Source organism: Phodopus roborovskii, unplaced genomic scaffold (assembly GCF_943737965.1).
Source record: "Phodopus roborovskii unplaced genomic scaffold, PHOROB, whole genome shotgun sequence".
Lineage (NCBI taxonomy): Eukaryota > Metazoa > Chordata > Mammalia > Rodentia > Cricetidae > Phodopus > Phodopus roborovskii.
Window position 1 is genome coordinate 28,294,573 of NW_026126433.1, and position 19,091 is coordinate 28,313,663.

At 40.7% G+C, this 19,091-nt stretch overlaps 1 protein-coding gene across 10 annotated transcripts in view; it reads left to right on the plus strand.

Annotated features, from left to right (window-relative positions):
* The window catches only part of Abl2 (ABL proto-oncogene 2, non-receptor tyrosine kinase), an 87,676-nt gene that overhangs the window by 58,322 nt on the left and 10,263 nt on the right, over nucleotides 1-19,091 (plus strand). For 4 of the 10 annotated variants that reach the window (XM_051186012.1, XM_051186013.1, XM_051186018.1 and 1 more), the window contains exons 2-6: nucleotides 5,360-5,422; nucleotides 6,828-6,998; nucleotides 11,701-11,996; nucleotides 15,789-16,061; nucleotides 17,439-17,523. In XM_051186012.1, the coding sequence (XP_051041969.1) occupies nucleotides 5,360-5,422; nucleotides 6,828-6,998; nucleotides 11,701-11,996; nucleotides 15,789-16,061; nucleotides 17,439-17,523 (888 nt within the window). Of the gene's footprint in view, nucleotides 1-369; nucleotides 497-5,359; nucleotides 5,423-6,827; nucleotides 6,999-11,700; nucleotides 11,997-15,788; nucleotides 16,062-17,438; nucleotides 17,524-19,091 lie in introns of those variants that run through there. The other 6 variants (XM_051186014.1, XM_051186015.1, XM_051186021.1 and 3 more) reach the window with 2 other exon arrangements.

A 19,091-nucleotide genomic window follows, 5' to 3' on the forward strand; every position in this document is an offset into this window, starting at 1 on the left:
TTGTTAGGCGTTTCCTGTCTTTTCCAAGCGTGTTTGGTGTTGTACTGTAAACAGGTTTTCTCCAAGGAAACACTGAACAGTCTCACCTCATCATCTGGGACGACTAAACTTTCTGTCTACTGATCTTGGCTGATTTTATTATTGAACTGTTACTCTTGTGTGACTGAAATAGCCTGTGTATTATCCCCACCCCCACCCTTGAGTTTTTGGAGTAGCTCCACCCTTACTCAGGTCTCCGCCCCTGTGGGTTGAACTTGTCCTTTGTTCCTTCTGGCCCCTGAGTATTTGAGTAAATGACCCACGTGTATGGGTTGCTGGCCAGAGCGGTATTTTAAGGCTCCTCTATTCAGAACACTCTAACTTTAATGCTGTTTGGCCAAAGTTATGGTCCTGGGGTCTGTTCAGCTGCCTCCAGCCAGTTACTACAGAGACCAGGACACCTTGCTGCCCTGCCCAGACAGGGTTGCCACAGAATTGTCTGTGGCCCACGTGACAGGTATGTTCAGAGATGAGGGCTTGAATGGGTTGGAAATAGATAACACAGTAAAGAAATGTGAATTAATCATCTCCTTTTTTATTTCCATTGTGGTCAGTGAAGGCTTATATGGTTTGTTTGCTTTTTCTGGTGTTTTAGACTACATTCTTCTGTTTGTTTGTTTGGTTTGGTTTGGTTTTGGAGGGCAGGATCTTACAGTGTAACCTTGGCTGGCCTGGGACTTGACAGGATCTGCCAGCCTCTGCCAGCCCCGGGAGTTAAGGCATGTGCCACCATGCTCAGCTATGCTTTGTTTGAGATAGGGTCTCACTATCTTACTGGCTGGCCTTGAACTTGCCATGTAGACTAGACTGACCTCAAACTCAGAGGTTGGCCTGCTTCTGCCTCCTGAGGGCTGAGACTAAAGGTATGTACTACCATACCCAGGATAAATACTTAATAGAAGAGCATGAATCATATATAAAATGATGTTAAATATACATGTCTTGATTGAAAAACTTAAGTTAAATTGACAACTGCCAAATAATATATTTAACTAAAATAATTTTTAAAAGAGGTATTAAAATTATTAGCTTCTTAGATAATATACAATCAAAGTAGAACAATGTTAAATAGTATAAAGTAATGAAAACACTTTGAGAAATAATTACCTGATAAACCTGGTGTTTTATAAGCTTAAATATTAAATATCCACATTTCCTCCAAATTTGAATTTGTGTTTCAATTTCATTATTCTGGATTATAAGTATGTTGCTGGTGTGTGTGTGTGTGTGTGTGTGTGTGTGTGTGTGTTGTTCTACAGGTGTATCAATAGAAAAGATAAAGATTACTTCTTTTTGGTTGTCAGTATCTCTGCTCCTTGAATCTTTCAACAAGTAAGGAAAATTTAGGGCCCTTTACTGTTTTCTTCCACAATCTATCTCTATAGCAGTGGGTTAATTGAAAGAATCAGTTAACGTGCTAAGTTAACCATCTTGCATTGTTCACAAGTTAGACATGCTAGCCCACACACTGACATTGGAGTGGGCGCAGTACATCTGACTCATGGCCTTGCCTGTCTTAACTAGTGGCAAATACAGCATAGACTGGACCTGATGGCCCAGACTACAGTGTCCTCCAACCACAAGCTTTGGTTCCTTTTTGCTTTGTTCTTTAGTTTACCCTCTTATTTTTTTAACTCATCACTCCCCACCTTCCAGCTTAAGATCATTCATTAACTCTGTGGTTAGCCCTGGCCTCAAGAGAGAATTGGGACTTTTTTGTTTGAAGATATTTTCCTTTTGTTTGTGCTAGTGGGTAGGCCAGTGTTTTCTGTGGATATCCTGTGCAGGCAGATTGGACAGGAACTCATTCTACAAGAACAAAAGAGTGAGTGGGAAGAAAGAAGGACACCGGAGACAGGAGGTTCCTGCTCGGAACGGAAAGACTGTCTGCTTGCCTTGGGTTCATTTAGGTGTTTCCCTTCGGAAAGACTGTCTGCTTGCCTTGGGTTCATTTAGGTGTTTCCCTTAGACACTGCATTTACCTTGTGCTTGTTAAGGGCTGTATACCATTGGTTGACTGTTAGTAATTTTATTAAAAATTTTAAAAAGTTTTAGTGTGTGTTGATTATATTTAACCCCCTCCTCAACTCTTCCCATAGCTTTAAAATGTACACAGAATTGTTCTGTGAACTCCTTTCTTTTTTATTTTGTCAAAAATATGGTTTTGAAGATAATAATTTGCCTTTAATAACCCTCTTTTGGGTCCAGAATTTCTCCCCAGAGTAGATGAAACATATCTATGTATTTCCTTATGTACTGACAGTCAGCAATGCAGAAATTTTGCTCGTCATGTTTAAAAGGGTATCCAATGTTAAGTGAGCTACAGCATGTTCTGGAGGTTTGTTGTTCCCTCCAGTATCACCTGCTGTGAGTTTGCTGTGATTTATCCTTCAACAAACCTTTTGTGGTATATTGGTTGGTTTGTTTGGAGATACGGTCTTTGCTGTGCAAACTTACCTGATGTGCAACTTAAGAGCCTTCTGCTTCACTCAGCCTCTGGAATACTGGGATTGCAGCCATGTGCCACACGCCTGGTTAAAAAAAAAAAAAATCTTTCTTTTAAAAAACCCGTGTGTGTGTGTGTGCGTGTGTGCGTGTGTGTGTGTGTGTGTGTGTGTGTGTGTGTGTGTGTGTGTGTGTAAGAGAGAGAGAAAAGAGAGAAGAGAGAGCATTTTTGAATTAGGAGTGAAGGGCTGTTGTTATTCATTATTCAATGAACAAATAAGAAAAATTCCTGCCCTTACAAAACATTGCATCGGAAGAGTTAGTTAGTATACATTTGTTCATAAGTAAGTAAATTTTGGGATCTGTTTTGTAGAACAAATGGCGGGGGGGGGGGGCAGGAAACGTGGGACGCGTTAGAGTGATGTTAGAAGTGATGCACTTTAACATAGGATCGTCAGGAAATTTCCTCAGAGGGTTACATTTGAGTGAAACATCACTGAGACAAGTATTTTAGGCAGAAGAAAGTGTGTGTGTGTGGGGGGGTGCACCTGCTATGTTTAAGCAGTAGTAGGGAGAGCAGTGTTAAGCACTGAAGTAAGACTAGGGGAGAAAATGTACTAGGGCTAGACAGAGCTCAGTGGTTAAGAGCACTCCCTACCTTAGCTAAGGACTAGGGTTCAGCTCCAGCTCCAATGGGTCTTATGCCCTCTTCTCACCTCCATGGACACCTATACACATGAGTGAAGACATATAGACACATACATACACACAGTAGATGACTCACTGGCTGCTTTTCCACACACAGGACCCAGGTTCAATTCCCAGAACCCATGTGACAGCTCACTAATATCTATAACTCCAGTTCCAGAAGACCTAACACCCTCATATGACCAGAACACCAATGTTTTTTAATCTTAAAAAAAAAAGAAAAAAGAAAAAAAGCTTTGTGTGATGGTGTACACTTTTAATCCCAGAAGTGGGGAAGGAGGAGGAGTGGACAGTGGACCTCTGTGAGTTTGAGACCAGCCAGGGCTACACGGTGATACCCTGTCTTTTTTTTTTTTTTTTTTTTTTTTTAAATAAAAAGGAAGATGGATTGGGCAAATTAAACTGTGAGGGATCTGAAAGGCTCTTTAAGGATTTGATTTGTACTCTAAAATTGGGACCAATGAAGAATTTTTAAACATAGTGTAACAAGGTCTCTTTTTTAAGCTTTAAAAGGAACAAGTATAGACACACAGAAATCAGTAGCTTAGTACAAGATTGTTGGTAGACGTGAAAAAGGTGTGTGAGGAATGGATGGATTTGGGGATATTTAAAAGTGTTTACATTATTTATGTGTGTGCACACGCATATGAACACATTCACATGTGAGGGTCAGAGGACAGCTTTGATAGCAGGTTCTCTTATTCCACCATGTGGCTTCTGACCATGGGACCAGGGTTGTCAAGTTTGGCAGCAGGCAGCGTTACCAGTGAGCCACATCTCTGGACTTGAAGGTGTTTTGTGAGAATAAATACAGAGAGAATTGAGCAGTCAGAGTTTGTGGCCGAAGCACCCAAGAATTACCATTGAGTGAGGTGGAGAATTCTAGCATGAGAGAGATTGGAAATGGGTACGGACTGGAGAGCAGCTTTGCTTGGGAAATTCAGGCAGTGCCATTGCCATTGATGATTTCATGTTGGGAAACCCTGCGTCAGGTGGAGGTTTGCTTATATTAACCTTTTGGATTGTAACTTTGAATATGCTGGGTTTCCCAAAATCAGGTAGATGTGTGCAATTTTCTACTTTTGTCTTCATTATGTTTACATTGGTTTTAGCATCTTCTGAACACTACAGAAAATCAAGTTCTAGATATTACTTAATGGGTAGCTTTATTTATTTGATTTGTTTGTTTGTTTGTTTGTTTGTGTTTGAGTGGGGGTGGGGTCCCACTATGTATGTGCAATAGCTCTGAATAGCTTGGAACCTTGAACTCACAGAGATGTGCCTGCTTCTGTCTCCCCAGTGCTGAAATTAAAGGTGTGCCCACCACACTCATCTGGTTAGTGTATTTTAAGATTTAAGATAACATTTCAATGTGTCCTGTCAGTTATATTTTTTGTGTAAGTTGAGTATCATACAGTTAACAGCTATTGAGTAGATTATGGAACCTTTGAGGGGGGGATGTGATTGTTATCCATAAGAAATACATTATGAGGTTGGGAAAGAAATCGAGAGGGGAGGGGGAGAATTGATGTGCTAAACTTCCAGGATCACCCAGAGCAAATAAATGCCTGAGTTGTTTCTTGGGGAGACTTCAGTCACAGGGGAACTGAGTGTTGTAAAGTGAAGAGTCGGCCAGTCAAGAGAAAAGTAGGAAGGGGGTTGCTGGGACATAGCTCTTTCAGTAAAGTACTTGCCTTCAAGCCTGGGGTCCTGAGTTTGATTCCCAGAACCCATGTTTTTAAGAGCCGAGCATGGTAGCATGCTTGTAATTCCAGTGCTGGGGAGCCAGCCTAACTGACTCACCTACTTGATGAGCCCTAGGCCAGTGAGACACCCACTTTAAAAAGGTGGATGTTTTCCAAGGATAAGGAGTTTGTCCTCTAGTTCCATGTGCACACATGTATACCTACTATGCACATATATACAAAGGAATAGTGGGAAAAGCCACTACAGGTGCAATGGATTGCATAAACAAGGGCCCAGGTGTGTCAGGCAGCACCGCTCAAGCTTACAGTGTTAGATGTGGTGTGGGGAGAGGTTAAGCAAAGAAGGTCTGTCCACCTTATTCATGCAAGGGCTTGAAAGCCAGGAATGAGGAGATTCCATTTTGATAGTGAACTCTTAAAGGGGCTTAAGAGTGACATGGTCCAATTTTTGTCTTAAATAGATCACTTTGCCAGCTGTGTGGAGGATGGATTTGAGGGAGACAAGACTGGAGGCAGTAGTCCAGGTGAGATCTGTTGGGGATGGGAACAAAGGTATTGAAGGAGAGATGGAGAAGAGGGAATGGCTTGAAACAATATGAAACCACAGATTCAAAGTTCCCCCCCTCAAAATGGCTAAACCGATTTTAAATTAAAAACGACAACAACAAACTAGGAAAGAGACATAAGAGAAAAATGTCACAGGACATATACAGATGGATCATTTGCCAGGACAAACAGCCACTTAACAGTCTCCTTGGATCAAGAAAATTGCTATTGAAAGAACAGTGGTTTGGTTTTTGGTTTTTTGTTTTTGTTTTTTGGTTGTGTGTGTGTGTGTGTGTGTGTGTGTGTGTGTGTGTGTGTGTGTGTAATTAAACTAATCAGATAATTTTCAACAAATGTGGTATAGGAATAGATTCAGAAACTATATAAAACCATGAGAAGAAACAGATCTTACAAGGCCTTAGCTGGTGTGCATGGGTGGCATTTTCTAGAGCTTTGATTAAGTTACTAATAATTTACAAAAATCTACTGACCTGGAAAAGAGTTTATAGTTTTAAAAATTAAAGCAATGAACAATTATAAACTATTATAACATAAAAAATATGTTTTAGATGCTAACAGTATTTTGTATTAAAATTATTTATTTTCTTCCTTCCTTTGCTGTTTTTGAGATAAGTCTCACTCTGTAGTCTAGGCTGGCCATAGATGCCTCCTGAGTGGTGGAGCTGAGTGTGAGCTGCCATGTCTGACTCAAGTGTTTTTGTTTAACAGAATATGTCAGCATTTATCTTGCTAGAAGGACTGTGTATTTGTTATTTGTAAATTGAAACAGTTTCTTTTATATGAAGACATACACGAAGCACCTAGTGTAGAAGAGTTTGTTAATTTTACCATTCATATTTCTAGCTGGGTGTGACGTCATCACAATAGCTGAGTGTGAGGGACACTCCTGTAATCCTAGCACTTTTGTGTGAGGTTGAGGGGTAGATGGCAGAAGGATCAGGAGTTCAAGGCCATTCTCCACTGCATAGCAAGTTTGAGATTGAGGCCAGTGTGGGCCATTTAAGACCCTGACTCAACCCCACCTCTAAAAAGCTCCAAGTCATTACCACATATCACACATCACACAAAGCTAGCAAGCACTTGTCTGTAAGTTTTGTTTCTCGTTTTCAGAGAATAGGCGACTGCATATAACTCAGAACTAAATTCTCATGTTGCTACTGTAAGCCCAGGGAATACAGCACCTTTGCTCACTCTTTTGTGTGTTGTTTTTTGAGATAGTCTCATGTAGCTCAGGCTGGCCTTAATTCATTGTTCAATGGAGGAAACCTGGAGCCAACTCCTGGCTTAGTCTTCGTAACTCTGAACAATGATGAGGGCTTAGCTGTTTCACTCACTGGATTTCTTTCCCTTTTTGTCTTTCAGATGTTTTGCACCGCCCCTATGGCTCTGATGCTGAATCTCAGGCACTCAATGAAGCCATCAGGTGGAGCTCCAAGGAGAACTTGCTGGGAGCCACTGAGAGCGACCCTAATCTCTTTGTCGCACTTTATGACTTTGTGGCAAGTGGTGATAACACACTCAGTATCACTAAAGGTGAGATGTCTCTAAATTCTCCAGTTTCCTCTGGTGGCTGAGGGATGAATAGCCCTGCTGCCTCCTGCCACTGCCACTGATCAGATGACTGTGACCAGGCACTGCTGCTTCTCTCTCTCTTTGACCTGTTTCTGGACTGCTGCCTCAAAAACAGTCAGCTCTATTTTCAGGATTTATTAAGGATGAAAGAGTTTAAACACCTCAAGAATAGGTCCATATTGTTAGAACTTTGAACTCTGAAGCACACTAGCATCCTCCTGTTGACACGGAATGTGCTGAGACAAGCTGCAGTGCAGACTGGCACCCACTGGCACTCGGGTGCTCTGTGTGGACTGCCTGCCCCTCTGAAGACTTGCAGTTCACAAGTGAGAGCAGGAACTTTCACCCAGAATGTGAGCCAGCCATCTCAGCAACACTGCTGTTGAGTTTAGCAACATTTTCATTTTTTGAAGTAAGACTTTGTGTGGTGAGAACGTGCTTATATGAGATGCATGGTTCTTCTCTTGTCTAGCTCACAGTCGCCCTGACCTAGACAGTCAGCTGTTTCTATGGGCTGGTGACAGAACAGTTAGGAAGGGTCTCTCTGTCCTGCTGTAGCATCTTTAGAGAGTAAATAAGATTATTTTCAGTGCCAGTTCTTATAAAAGGAAACATAAGAACATGATCAGATAAAATCACTAATTATTTTATGAGCACCAACAAAAAAAAAAAAAGAACTTTTATGAGAGGACATTCTCATCATTTCAAAAGCACATGAATTGGGTTAAGCTGGTCTGCCTGCACTAGGTTTTTTATCTGTCTGTTTGTTTGTTTTTGCAGGGAGTGTAGTGACTGTAAAGTATCCCACTGTGAGAAATGTACTTCAAAATAATATTTAAATGAAATTATAACAAGTGATTATTTCTCAGACAGTTGCCTTTGATTTATAAGGTTCAGAATGAAGCATTTAGTGGAAATGATGATACTAAGTCAGGCCAGCAGGCCTTCCCTGACTGTGAGGAAATATTTCTATATAAAATTTTTATAAATATTCATTAACTCTGAAACCCCATGCAAGTGAGACATGTGCTCTGATGAAGAGCTACAACCCCAGACTCAACATACCAGTTTAAGTGCCATCAAGTTCACTAAAAGCAGAATTCCTTAAAACGGATTTTTTTTTTTTCCGTTTTAATCTATGTCTTTTGCCTGACTTTACGCAGATGTACCACATGTGTGCTTGGTGCTCTGTGAAAGTCACAAAATTGTTGCATCTCATGGAACTGGAGTACAGATGGTTGTAAGATACCATGTGGGTGTTGGGAATTTAGCTTAGGTCCTCTGGAAGAGCAGCCAGAGCTGTTAAGTGATCACTCCAGCTCCCAAACTGAGTTTCTCAGACTGGGGTATAGGCATGCTCAGACAGTGTGTGTGCACACACATCAGAGGCATAGGGAAAGTGGAACTGCAGGCTCTCTTCCTCTGGTTTATTGGGGGCAGATAATGGAATAGGTATGCATATGGAGGTTGTGACTAATTTTACATAAAGTTTAAGGCTGAAACAAAGGACTTCCAAGCCATGTTCTGTTGTGTGGTGGTCCTACACATGGCACTGTTCTCTGTGTACCTGTTTGCAAAGCAGTGATTACAAACATCATTGGCTAGGTAAAATTTTCATCTCTTGTGTTTTCCAAGATAGTTATTCACCATGGAAACATTGACTAAAGTCTTAGTAATTTCTCAGTTACTAGTTATAACAACCATTAGTATGCTGTTCAAGGTCCCTTTATCTCATGATTGACAATAGTTTTTCTTTAAAAACCATGAAGTAATTTTTATATTAGTTTCTTATTAATGAAAAGTTGTCTTATTAATGAAAAGGTGAGGCTAAAGCCTCACTGTTGTGTTCTTTTTTTGCTTGTTTGTTTGGTTGGTTGGGTTTTCTTTGTTGTTGTTTTTTGGTTTTTTGAGGCAAGGTTTCTTTGTGTAGCTTTGTAGACCATGCTGGCCTCCAACTCCTGAGTACTGGGATTAAAGGCTTGTGCCACCACTGCCTGACATTAATGAGGCAGGATCTCCTATAGCCCAGGCTTGCTTGATCTTGACACAAAGCTGGCTAGCCTTGAACATCTAATCCCCCTGTCTTTACAGTCCAAGTGTTAGAATTAGAGGTGTGTGACATCATGTCTGTCTTTGTATAATTTTAAGGAAAAGGAACTATCCTTTAAGAAGAAAATAATACTTATTGTAGTTACTGTTTTGAAAGTGATGGTTGACTTGAATTAAACAAAGAACAGTTGGGGTCTGAAAATGTGGCGCAGTAGTTACGAGTACTTGTTGATTCTGCAGAGGATCCTGGTTCCATTCCTGCACCCAGTGGTAACACACAAAATCTGATGCACTCTTCTAGCCTCTTCGGGCACCACACATATATGTGATACACATAGGTAAATACAGGAAAACATATATACATATCAAATAAAATAAAGTTTTGTGTTGAATATGTGTGTTTTGCTTGAAATTCTGGCTTCCATTTATTTATTTGTTTATTTATTTATTTATTTAGGCAGGGTTTCTCTCAGCATTGGAACCTGTCTTAGAACTTGTTGTGTAGAATAACTGGCCTCAGACTCACAGAGATCTGCCTGCCTCTGGATCCTGAGTGCTGGGATTAAAGGCGTGCACCACCTCCTGGCTGAAATTTCAGCATTTTGAGATACTAAAGCAAAAGCATTGTTGGCCAGAATGGGTTACAGAGTGAAGCTCTTGTCTTTAAAGAAAGGTTTTGTAGAAAACAAACAGTATTGCATACCTGTAAGCAGGAAGCAGAATGGCTTGAGCTCAGGGGACTGATGCTATCTATTCCTGGATGACAGAGCAAGACCTTCCCCATATCAAAAATAAAAAAGAAAGTTCTAAGATTCCTGTCTGTTTCCACTGTAGTCAAGATTTCCAAAGTTGAAAATCCCAACTAAAAAGAGGGGAGGAGGGGAGGCAAAGCCTGTTTTTGGCTTTATCCTGATTATGATGGCTTATATTAAGCAGTTCTTTCCAGTGTTTAAGAAAGCAACAGTGTAAACGCATGCATGCGTGCGTGCACACGCACACACACGCGCACAAACCCTCTTGAGTTTTCCTAGCAAGCTCTTTTCTTTTGTACACAGTTAGCCACTGTGCATCTGCACATTTGTGGATATCTGCCACCATACTAGACACTCGTGTCTTATTATCTGTATATAGTGTATAATGTGTACATGTGCTTTCTCTCATATCCAGGTGTCTCAGGTGAAATGGTAGGGGCTAAAAGAAAAGCACTTTATGGTAAACATAATGTAGGCCACAGGAGAAAGGTGATGGCTACCACAGCACAATAGTCTGAATATTCCCTCACAGCATTGACTTGGTATTTTCTGGACTCTGTACTATAGATTGATTGGCTTCTTTCTGCTCTCTGTCTCTAAGATAGCAAGTGTGAACACTATAGAAAACCTTGTATCTCTTGGAAATAAAAGCCTCAAGTACTGCAGAGTCCTTAGATGAACATTATTTTACCATTGCTATGTTACTTTATTTATTTATTTATTTATCTATCTATCTATCTATCTATCTATCTATTTATTTATATTCTGGTCTATGCTTCAAGTATGGGGCAAAATGTATATTGAAGTCTAAACTAGATGTTTTCAGTTTTAATAGTGCCATCAAGAGAGTGAAGCTGATACCAAGATTCACCAAGTGATTTGGATTTGGGGTCCAACTTTCCAGTTATTTTCTGTTTCCCATGGGCTAATTTTAGAGGAATACTAAAGAGTGATTCATTCTTTATGGGAAACAGGAAGAAACTGAGAAAACGGAACTTTGAAACCCTGAGTTCTGGAAACACTTGTGCTTTGAGAGTCTTCACCACCCATCCCACCCCATCCTCTAGACAGTTTTTTTGTGCTGAAAAAAAAAAAAAAACTTTGTTGGGGCAGGAGATGTTTGCTTACATTGATGACTTTGTTGCTTTGGTGTCATCTGAAATTTAAATAACTTTGTATTTCACATGTCTTGTTATCATTAACACTGAATTGTATATATATGTATGTATGTCATATCTCTTTTCAGTGTAAGTAAATTGTATTTTTCTTTCAAAGAATGAGTACTATCTAGGTGTTAGTAAATGTCTATAATCCATAATTCAGAAGACTGAAGAAGGGCCATGAGTTTAAGTCCAGCCAGTTTAGGCTACATGAAACCGTCTCAAAAGGGGTGGGTGGATGGGCTTGGTAGATGGTTTGGCAGTTAAGAGTGCTTACTGTTCCTTCAGAGGATCAAAGCTCAGTTGTCCATAGTGGATAACTCACAGTTATATGTTACTCCAGTCCCAGGGGACCCAGCATCCCTTTTGGACACATGTGTGCATGTACACACGCGCGCGTGTGCGCACGCACGTACTATCTTTTTTTTTTTAAGTCTTTTGAGTAGAGTTATTTTCTATACTAATTTGCACAATACATACTTTCTACAAGGCATTTTAAGTGGCATATCATCCTTTAAAAACTTACACTGTCATTTCTTATGTTCCTTTGATGTAAGGTACAAAGTGGAGACTGATCAGAATATTGGTAAGCAAGCACCAATGTTCTTGGTTCATTTTTCGGTGAGGTTGAAATTTGACACTACACTGCTCAGTCTTAATCCTAACGTTTTCCCTTTCATTCTGTGATGTCTTTATGGCTAGGTGAAAAACTGCGAGTCCTTGGTTACAACCAGAATGGCGAATGGAGTGAAGTTCGCTCCAAGAATGGACAGGGTTGGGTGCCAAGTAATTACATCACTCCAGTGAACAGCCTGGAGAAACACTCCTGGTACCATGGGCCTGTGTCCCGCAGTGCAGCAGAGTATCTCCTCAGCAGCCTTATCAATGGCAGTTTCCTGGTCCGAGAGAGTGAGAGCAGCCCTGGGCAGCTGTCCATCTCGCTCAGGTATGAGGGACGTGTGTATCACTATAGGATCAATACCACCACAGACAGCAAGGTAAGACCCTGTCAGCAGCCACCTGCACATGTACAAATCTATGGAACAGGGTTAAAGTAGAAAATCATTTTTATGTCTGATGTAAAATAAAATATTGTCTAATTGTGTGATTTTGGGCTGTTTGGCATGTTAGAGCTTCCTTCTTTCAAAGCAACTCAATAATGTTAAAATTGTAGAAAATTACTAATTTAAGGGTGGGCCATATTTGAAGGAATGAAGTGATATGTGTGCATGTTAGTTGTTTTAATCATAAACACTAAGTACAAAACAAGTATATAGAAACAGAAATTATAAATCAACTCTAATCTCCATTAGGAAGTTCACAGAATAAGAACGTAGAGTTTGGAGACCGGTGTTTCTCACTAGTATATGTTAACATGACTAGATCTCCCAGCCCCTTAGAAACTTGTATATTAGGAAGCTCAGTTTCAGTGGCATGTATGTATTAGACTGAAATTGTTTAGGGCTGGAGAGATGTCTCTGGTGTTAAGAGCTCTGGCTACTCTTGCAGAGGACCTAGGTTCAATTCACAGCACCCACATGGTAACTCACTATATATAACCCAAGTTCTGAGAGATTCAATGTCCTCTTCTGGCCTCTGTGGGCACCAGGTATACATGTGGTGCACAAACATGGACAAAACACTCATACACATAAAAAAAAATATAAGTAGTAGTAATTAAATTTAAAAACAAAAATGGAACACAAATTATAGGCATGAACTTAAGTTGCTCTATCGAATGGTTGATTTAGGTTGAACCCCCTTTTCTCCCTCTATATGACATGTACAGTAGTAGGGAAGCATGGTCCTTGAACAAGCAAAACTGCTTTGCTTCGTAAGTGCACTATTAATAACTTTGAGATTTTTGTCTAAGTCTCAGTTTGCGTGGTGTTGGGGTGATGGTGATTTAGACGGGGTCTCTTTGTGTACCACCATATGGACTAGACCTTGCCATGTAGACCATGCTGAATTTGAGCTTGTAACAGCCATCCTATCTTCATCTTTAGAGTGCTGGGGTTATGGGGTTATGGGTGTGTACCACACCTGCTTTCCTTTGTCTACTACTATTATTTTTTCAATTTCATTTACTTGTGAATTTTTTAATGACACATAATGTATTTTGTGTCTGAGTGTGGATGAGTTCGTGCATGTGGCTGCAGTGCCCATACAGGCCAGAAGAGGACTTCACATTGTTCTGAAGTCCTGTGTGTGCTTCCTGGCATAGGTGCTGGAGGCTGAACTCCAGTCCTCTTCAGGAGGAGTATGTACTTTTTACCACTAAACTATCACTTAAGTCTCCTCCTTGTCCTTTATTAAACATCATTTTGTAGGATCATTGTAAGGATTAAATGAAGCATTTTTTGTAAAGTTCAGTAGCTGACACAACATAGAAAATATGTACTAGTTTTCTTTCTCGTTTTGTACCATTATACAAGCATAGTGTATTGTCTGTGGCCCAAATGAATGGAATCAGTTTGTAATGTAACAAGAGACCCAGAGTTATTAGTTGTTTGCTTTTGTTTGTCTCTATGACAAATACCAGAGAGAAACAGTTAACAAACATTTATTTTGACTCATGGTTTCAAAAAGTTCAGTCTGTTTCCAGCTGTTCACCTCATAGCTACCAGAAAAGGACCAGAGACAAGCTTACTGATTGGACCCCCAAGCTGCAGATCAGCTATCCCTTCAGCATCTTCTGCCTAACACAAACACAACAGAAATAATCATACATATATACGTGCCAGACTTATGCAAGAACATCGATTTACAACCACAGTGTCTATAGTAACATCAAACTGGAAGTCCCAAGCAGAGTAATTGATTAATAAATTATGGTATATTGTTAAAGTAGAATCTCCTACAGAAACAGAAATTAACATGATCTGTACACAAGTCCATAGGAAGTTGTGGCCTACTAGCTACCATATAACTGTGTCGTTTCTGTAGTATCTGAAGCTACTTTCTATTTCTAAGCAGAGGTGAGTAGTTGCTTCAGAGACCCTGTATAGCCCCAAGCCTAAGATACCTGTTTTCCATCCCTTTACAGAGAATTTTACTAGCCTCTCTGTTCGATGAGTTTCATACACATAAAGTTGATTGACAGAGTACTTACTATTTGCCAGAGGATTGTGTTGAAGAGGAATGTGGGAATGATCACTCATAGCTATAGGTTTTCTGTGAGGAATGATAAAAGTACTTCCATGGAGTTGGATAGTGGTGGTTGATCAGTGAGCCTTGTAAATGTACTGAAAGCGGTGGGATGGTAATCTGTAAAATACTGAATTTTATAGCATGTGAATAATAGTTTAATAAAGAGAACTGACAGAAAGCAGACACTAGATAACAACACATACTGTGTGATTTCCTATACATGCAGTTCAGACAGAACTAGTCCCCCATGCTGGAAGTATACATAGAGGAACCCTTTGCAGGAGTGAACAGCTAGCTGGCAAGGATTCGGGATGCTATTGATGCCGCAGTGCTCTTGGTTTGTGGGTGATGTTTACTGGAAGAGTTTGTGAAAGACCACTAGATCTCCACTATGAATTATGTACATTTTTATATGCAGTAAAACAGCACTCATGAAGCTGAAGCAAGAAAATCACAAGTTTGAGACCAGACTGGGTTATATAGAGGGCTGTAAATTAATAGTCAGTTAATTAGCAAACAAACAAATCATACTCCCTTAGAAGATAAGGCCTGCCCGACAGTGGTGGTGCGTGCTTTTAACCCTAGCACTTGAGGGGTAGAGGCAGGCAAATCTCTGTGAGTTTGAGGCCAGCCTAGTCTACAGAGTGAGTTCCAGGATAGCCTGGGCTACACAGAGTAACCCTATCTTAAAAAACCAAAAAAGAAGAAAGATAAAGCCAAAGACTATCTTATTTTATACTTCTTACTAATTACTACAAATTAAAAGCATCTTGTTAATAATAACTCTGAAATCCAATTATGTATCTTTTTTTAATGGCTTAGACATTTAAAAGGCGTGTTGTAAAAATTACTAAAATTTATAATTACTTATATGATGATTAAATAAAAATTATACCCATATAACCTCCCAATATCTAAATCAGTGGCTGTCAGTTTATATTCCCCATGGATTGTAAGTCCTACTTTATTGTCTTAGGAGGCAGATCCTGATTGCCTGTTTTAATCACTTCTCTCAGATTTGGGTTATACAGTCTTTTTTGGGGGATGGGGGCTGCAGTGTCTTACTCTAGCACAGGCTGACCTAGGACTCTGGTGTTCCTCCTCCAAAGTCTTCTGAGTGCAGAATTACACATTCTGTAGACTTGCTGCTTAGAAATATTCTGAGGACTGGTTTGCCTGATGTCTGTGCAAATCTAGAAAGAGGAGGAAGGATGCTTAAAGTGAGATTAAGCCATCTCCCTTGCTCTGAGCATTAGTACTTACTTTGCCTTAATTACAGTATCCTCCTGGAGCTAGTAGCACTAACATCCACCACCTGTAATCCTGGTGCCTTGTAGGTGGAAGTAGAAGCATCTGGAAGTCAAGGCCAGGCAGGGCTACATAATGGAGACCCTGTCTCAAAACAAAACAACAACAAAAAACAGGTCAGGCACAGTGGTTCACACCCTTAGTTTCAGCTCTCTGGAGGTAGAGGCTGGTGGATCTCTGAGTTCAAGGACAACCAGAGCCACATAGTTGAGAGTCTGTCTCAGAAAACAGACAAATACCCTCCTATCTTTATGTCTCTAGGTCAGTGAAATGTATGCTTTTAAAAATAATTCCTCCTTTTTCTGGAGTTGTTGAATCTCCTTTCTCACCAGGTGTATGTGACCGCCGAGAGCCGCTTTAGCACCTTGGCAGAGCTTGTTCATCACCACTCTACAGTTGCTGACGGGCTAGTGACCACACTACACTACCCAGCACCCAAGTGTAATAAGCCAACCGTCTATGGTGTTTCCCCCATCCATGACAAATGGGAAATGGAACGAACAGATATTACCATGAAGCACAAACTTGGGGGTGGTCAGTATGGAGAGGTTTATGTTGGCGTCTGGAAGAAATACAGCCTTACAGTTGCTGTGAAAACACTGAAGGTGGGTTTCTGAGAGCTAAGTTCCCAGGCATGTTTGTGTATGTGCTGATTCACTTGGAAAAATCCGTGTGCCCTTCTTCAACTTTGGAACACTTTCCACCCACTGGTGCCAAACACTTCAGCAAATTGTGGTGATTAACCCTGGTGCCGATGCTGACAGTGCAGGGGCAGATTATTCACTGCAGTACAGCCCACGTGCAGGAAAGGCTCATCTCCGGAGGCTGTTGGTATAGATTGTGGTGGGGATTCAGAAGCAAATTATAAGTTCTGTCGAGAACAGCCCCCACGGAACAGAATGCTCCAGGCGGTCTACGAATCTTAAGCTCCCTATTTTGGTCTCTATCCCCCTGGCTTTTGTTTCTCTCTTCTGCCTCCTTGCAGTTAGAGACACCCTTTTTAGCTAAAGTAAAAATGACAGAGTGTCATTAAGCAGGTCCAGGTTGGCTTTCAAGTCACTATCCTCCTGCATCAGCCACCAAGTGCTGGGCTTACAGGTATGCACTACCATACCCTGCTAGATCACTTCTTGTTTTTAAATTCATAAAAGTCATTTTCCTGATACTACTGTCTCTTCTTTAAACATCCTGGTATAAAATCAGAGTTGTCAGTCACTCATGTTTGCTGTTCTCATGGGTAGTAGTCAGCCCTGTTTACAAAGCATATTCTGAATGTGAAGGAAGCATTGAGGCCTTGCACATGTGCTTTGTTTTTTAGGAAACACAAGATTGAGCCTGGAGAGCTAGCTCAGTGGTTAACACTGGCTGTTCTTCCAGAGGTCCTGAGTTCAATTCCCAGCAACCACATGGTGGCTCACAGCCATCTGTAATGAGATCTGGTACCCTCTTCTGGTGGTGTGCACGAAGACACAACATTTATATACATAAAATGCATACTTAAATAAATCTTAAAGAAACAAACACAGGATCTAATGAGATCAGTCTCAGTCCCCGTGTTGTGAGTTGTATGATGAGCCTGTTGAATTTTGCTTATCCTTTTTATTTTTACTCAAATGTCTGACACTGGATAAATTCAAGGACAGTTGTTCCTCTGTAGAGCATAATAGATTGTAGTAAAATTCCTTAATGTAATATGCTAAAATGCTCAAATAATGATCCTTTAAGTTCACCACATGAATGCAGTGCCCAGGGAGTCCAGAGGAGGGCATCAGACTCTGAAACTAGGGATGGTTATAAACTGCCATGTGGGTGCTGGGGACCAAACCCAGGTCCTCTGCAAGAGCAAAAATGCTCTTCACTACTGAACCATTTCTCAGGCCCTTTTGCTTTTATACCTGAAGTAGGCTTGTGAATTGACTTAAATGGATAAGGGGGGGGGGTTGACCTTTCTGCCTTTCTTATCTACTTTCTGCCTTTAACAGGAAGATACCATGGAGGTAGAGGAGTTCCTAAAAGAAGCTGCAGTGATGAAGGAAATCAAACATCCTAATCTAGTACAACTGTTAGGTAAGAACCCCAAACCACAGATTTCCTCAGGTTCATGCTCCCACTCCAGCACTTTGTTGTCTTCAGAGATGCTTTTGCAGATAAGTTCTGTTTTGTTTTAGCATCATAATGGAAGTGCTAGATGTTCATTGACTGCTTTAAACGACACCAGGAGCTGGGCATGCAGACCAAGGGGGGAGCTAGTAAGCACCAAGTTCTAGGCTTAGTACTGCAAACACACATCCCTTCTCATTTAATTAATAAGACTGTTGAGGACAAAAATAGTGGCCCGAGTTGATTGCTTAAAAAAAAAAAAAAAAAAAAAAAAATGGATCTCCTGGAACTGAAGTTGTAGGTGACTATAAACTACCCTATGGGTTCTGGGAATCAAATCTAGGTCCCCTGGAAGAGCAGCCAATGCTCTTAACCATGAACCAACTCTCCAACCCCTTTGACATTTTTTTTTTTTTTTTTACTTAGTTTATATGTTAGGTTGTTTTGTGTTCATGTATGTCTCTGTACCACATGTGTGCTGAGTGCCTTTGGGGCCAGAGGAGGCCATTGGGTTCCCTGGAATTAGAGTTACAGATGGTTGTAAGTTGCCATATGGATGCTAGGAATCAAACCCTGGTCCTCTGGAAGAGCAGCCAGTACTCTTTAACTGCCCAGCCATAGCTCTAGCTGCACACTGATTGCAGTGTGTAAGCTGTCCAGTTTGTGGTTTCCCCAGGTTCAGAGTTCACAAGCAAGTTGGCATCCAAAAATTGTCATGAAATATTAAGAGACATTAAGCAAAGGACCACTGAAACAGATGAATTAAAGCTTGTAGCTGATTAGTTTATTCAAGCAGGAAATGAATGTGCTGCAATGGGTTGGTTTCTTAACTGTTTGGGCTAACAAGGAGCCTTTGATTAAAGATTTTCCTTTTTTAAAAGTCGGGCCTATTTGGATTTTTGGCAAGACAGGGTTTCTTTGTATAGCCCTGGCTGTCCTGGAACTTACTCTGTAGACCAGGCTGGCCTCAGACTCATAGAGATCCACCTGCCTCTGTCTCCCAACAGTTTGGATTAAAGATGTGCGCCATTACTGCCCAGCTGGACCATTTTCTTTGAATGTTCAATTAAGCTAAGCTGTGCCAAAAGAAAAAAAATTATTAATATGGGATCTGCCATATAACAGTGAAATCCTTGATTATGAAGACAGATTTTTAGTAGTTAGAGGCAAGTAAACATCAGTATAGGCCTAAGTTCTGTTGTTTTGTTTGTTTTTGTTTTTGTTTTTTGGGGATAGGGTTTGGGACAGGCTTTGGAACCTGTCCTGAAACTAGCTCTGTAGACCAGGCTGGCCTTGAACTTACAGAGGTCCACCTGCCTCTGCTTCCCAAGTACTGGGATTAAAGGCGTGTGCCACCAATGCCCAGCTAAGTTATGTTACTTTTAATAACATGGTTTGCACACAGTTGAAGGGGCTGTTGGGTTTGCCATGCACACCTTTAGTCCCATAATTAGAGAGAGAGAGAGAGAGAGAGAGAGAGAGAGAGAGAGAGAGAGAGAGAGAGAGAGAGAGAGAGAGAGAGAGAGAGAATGCTT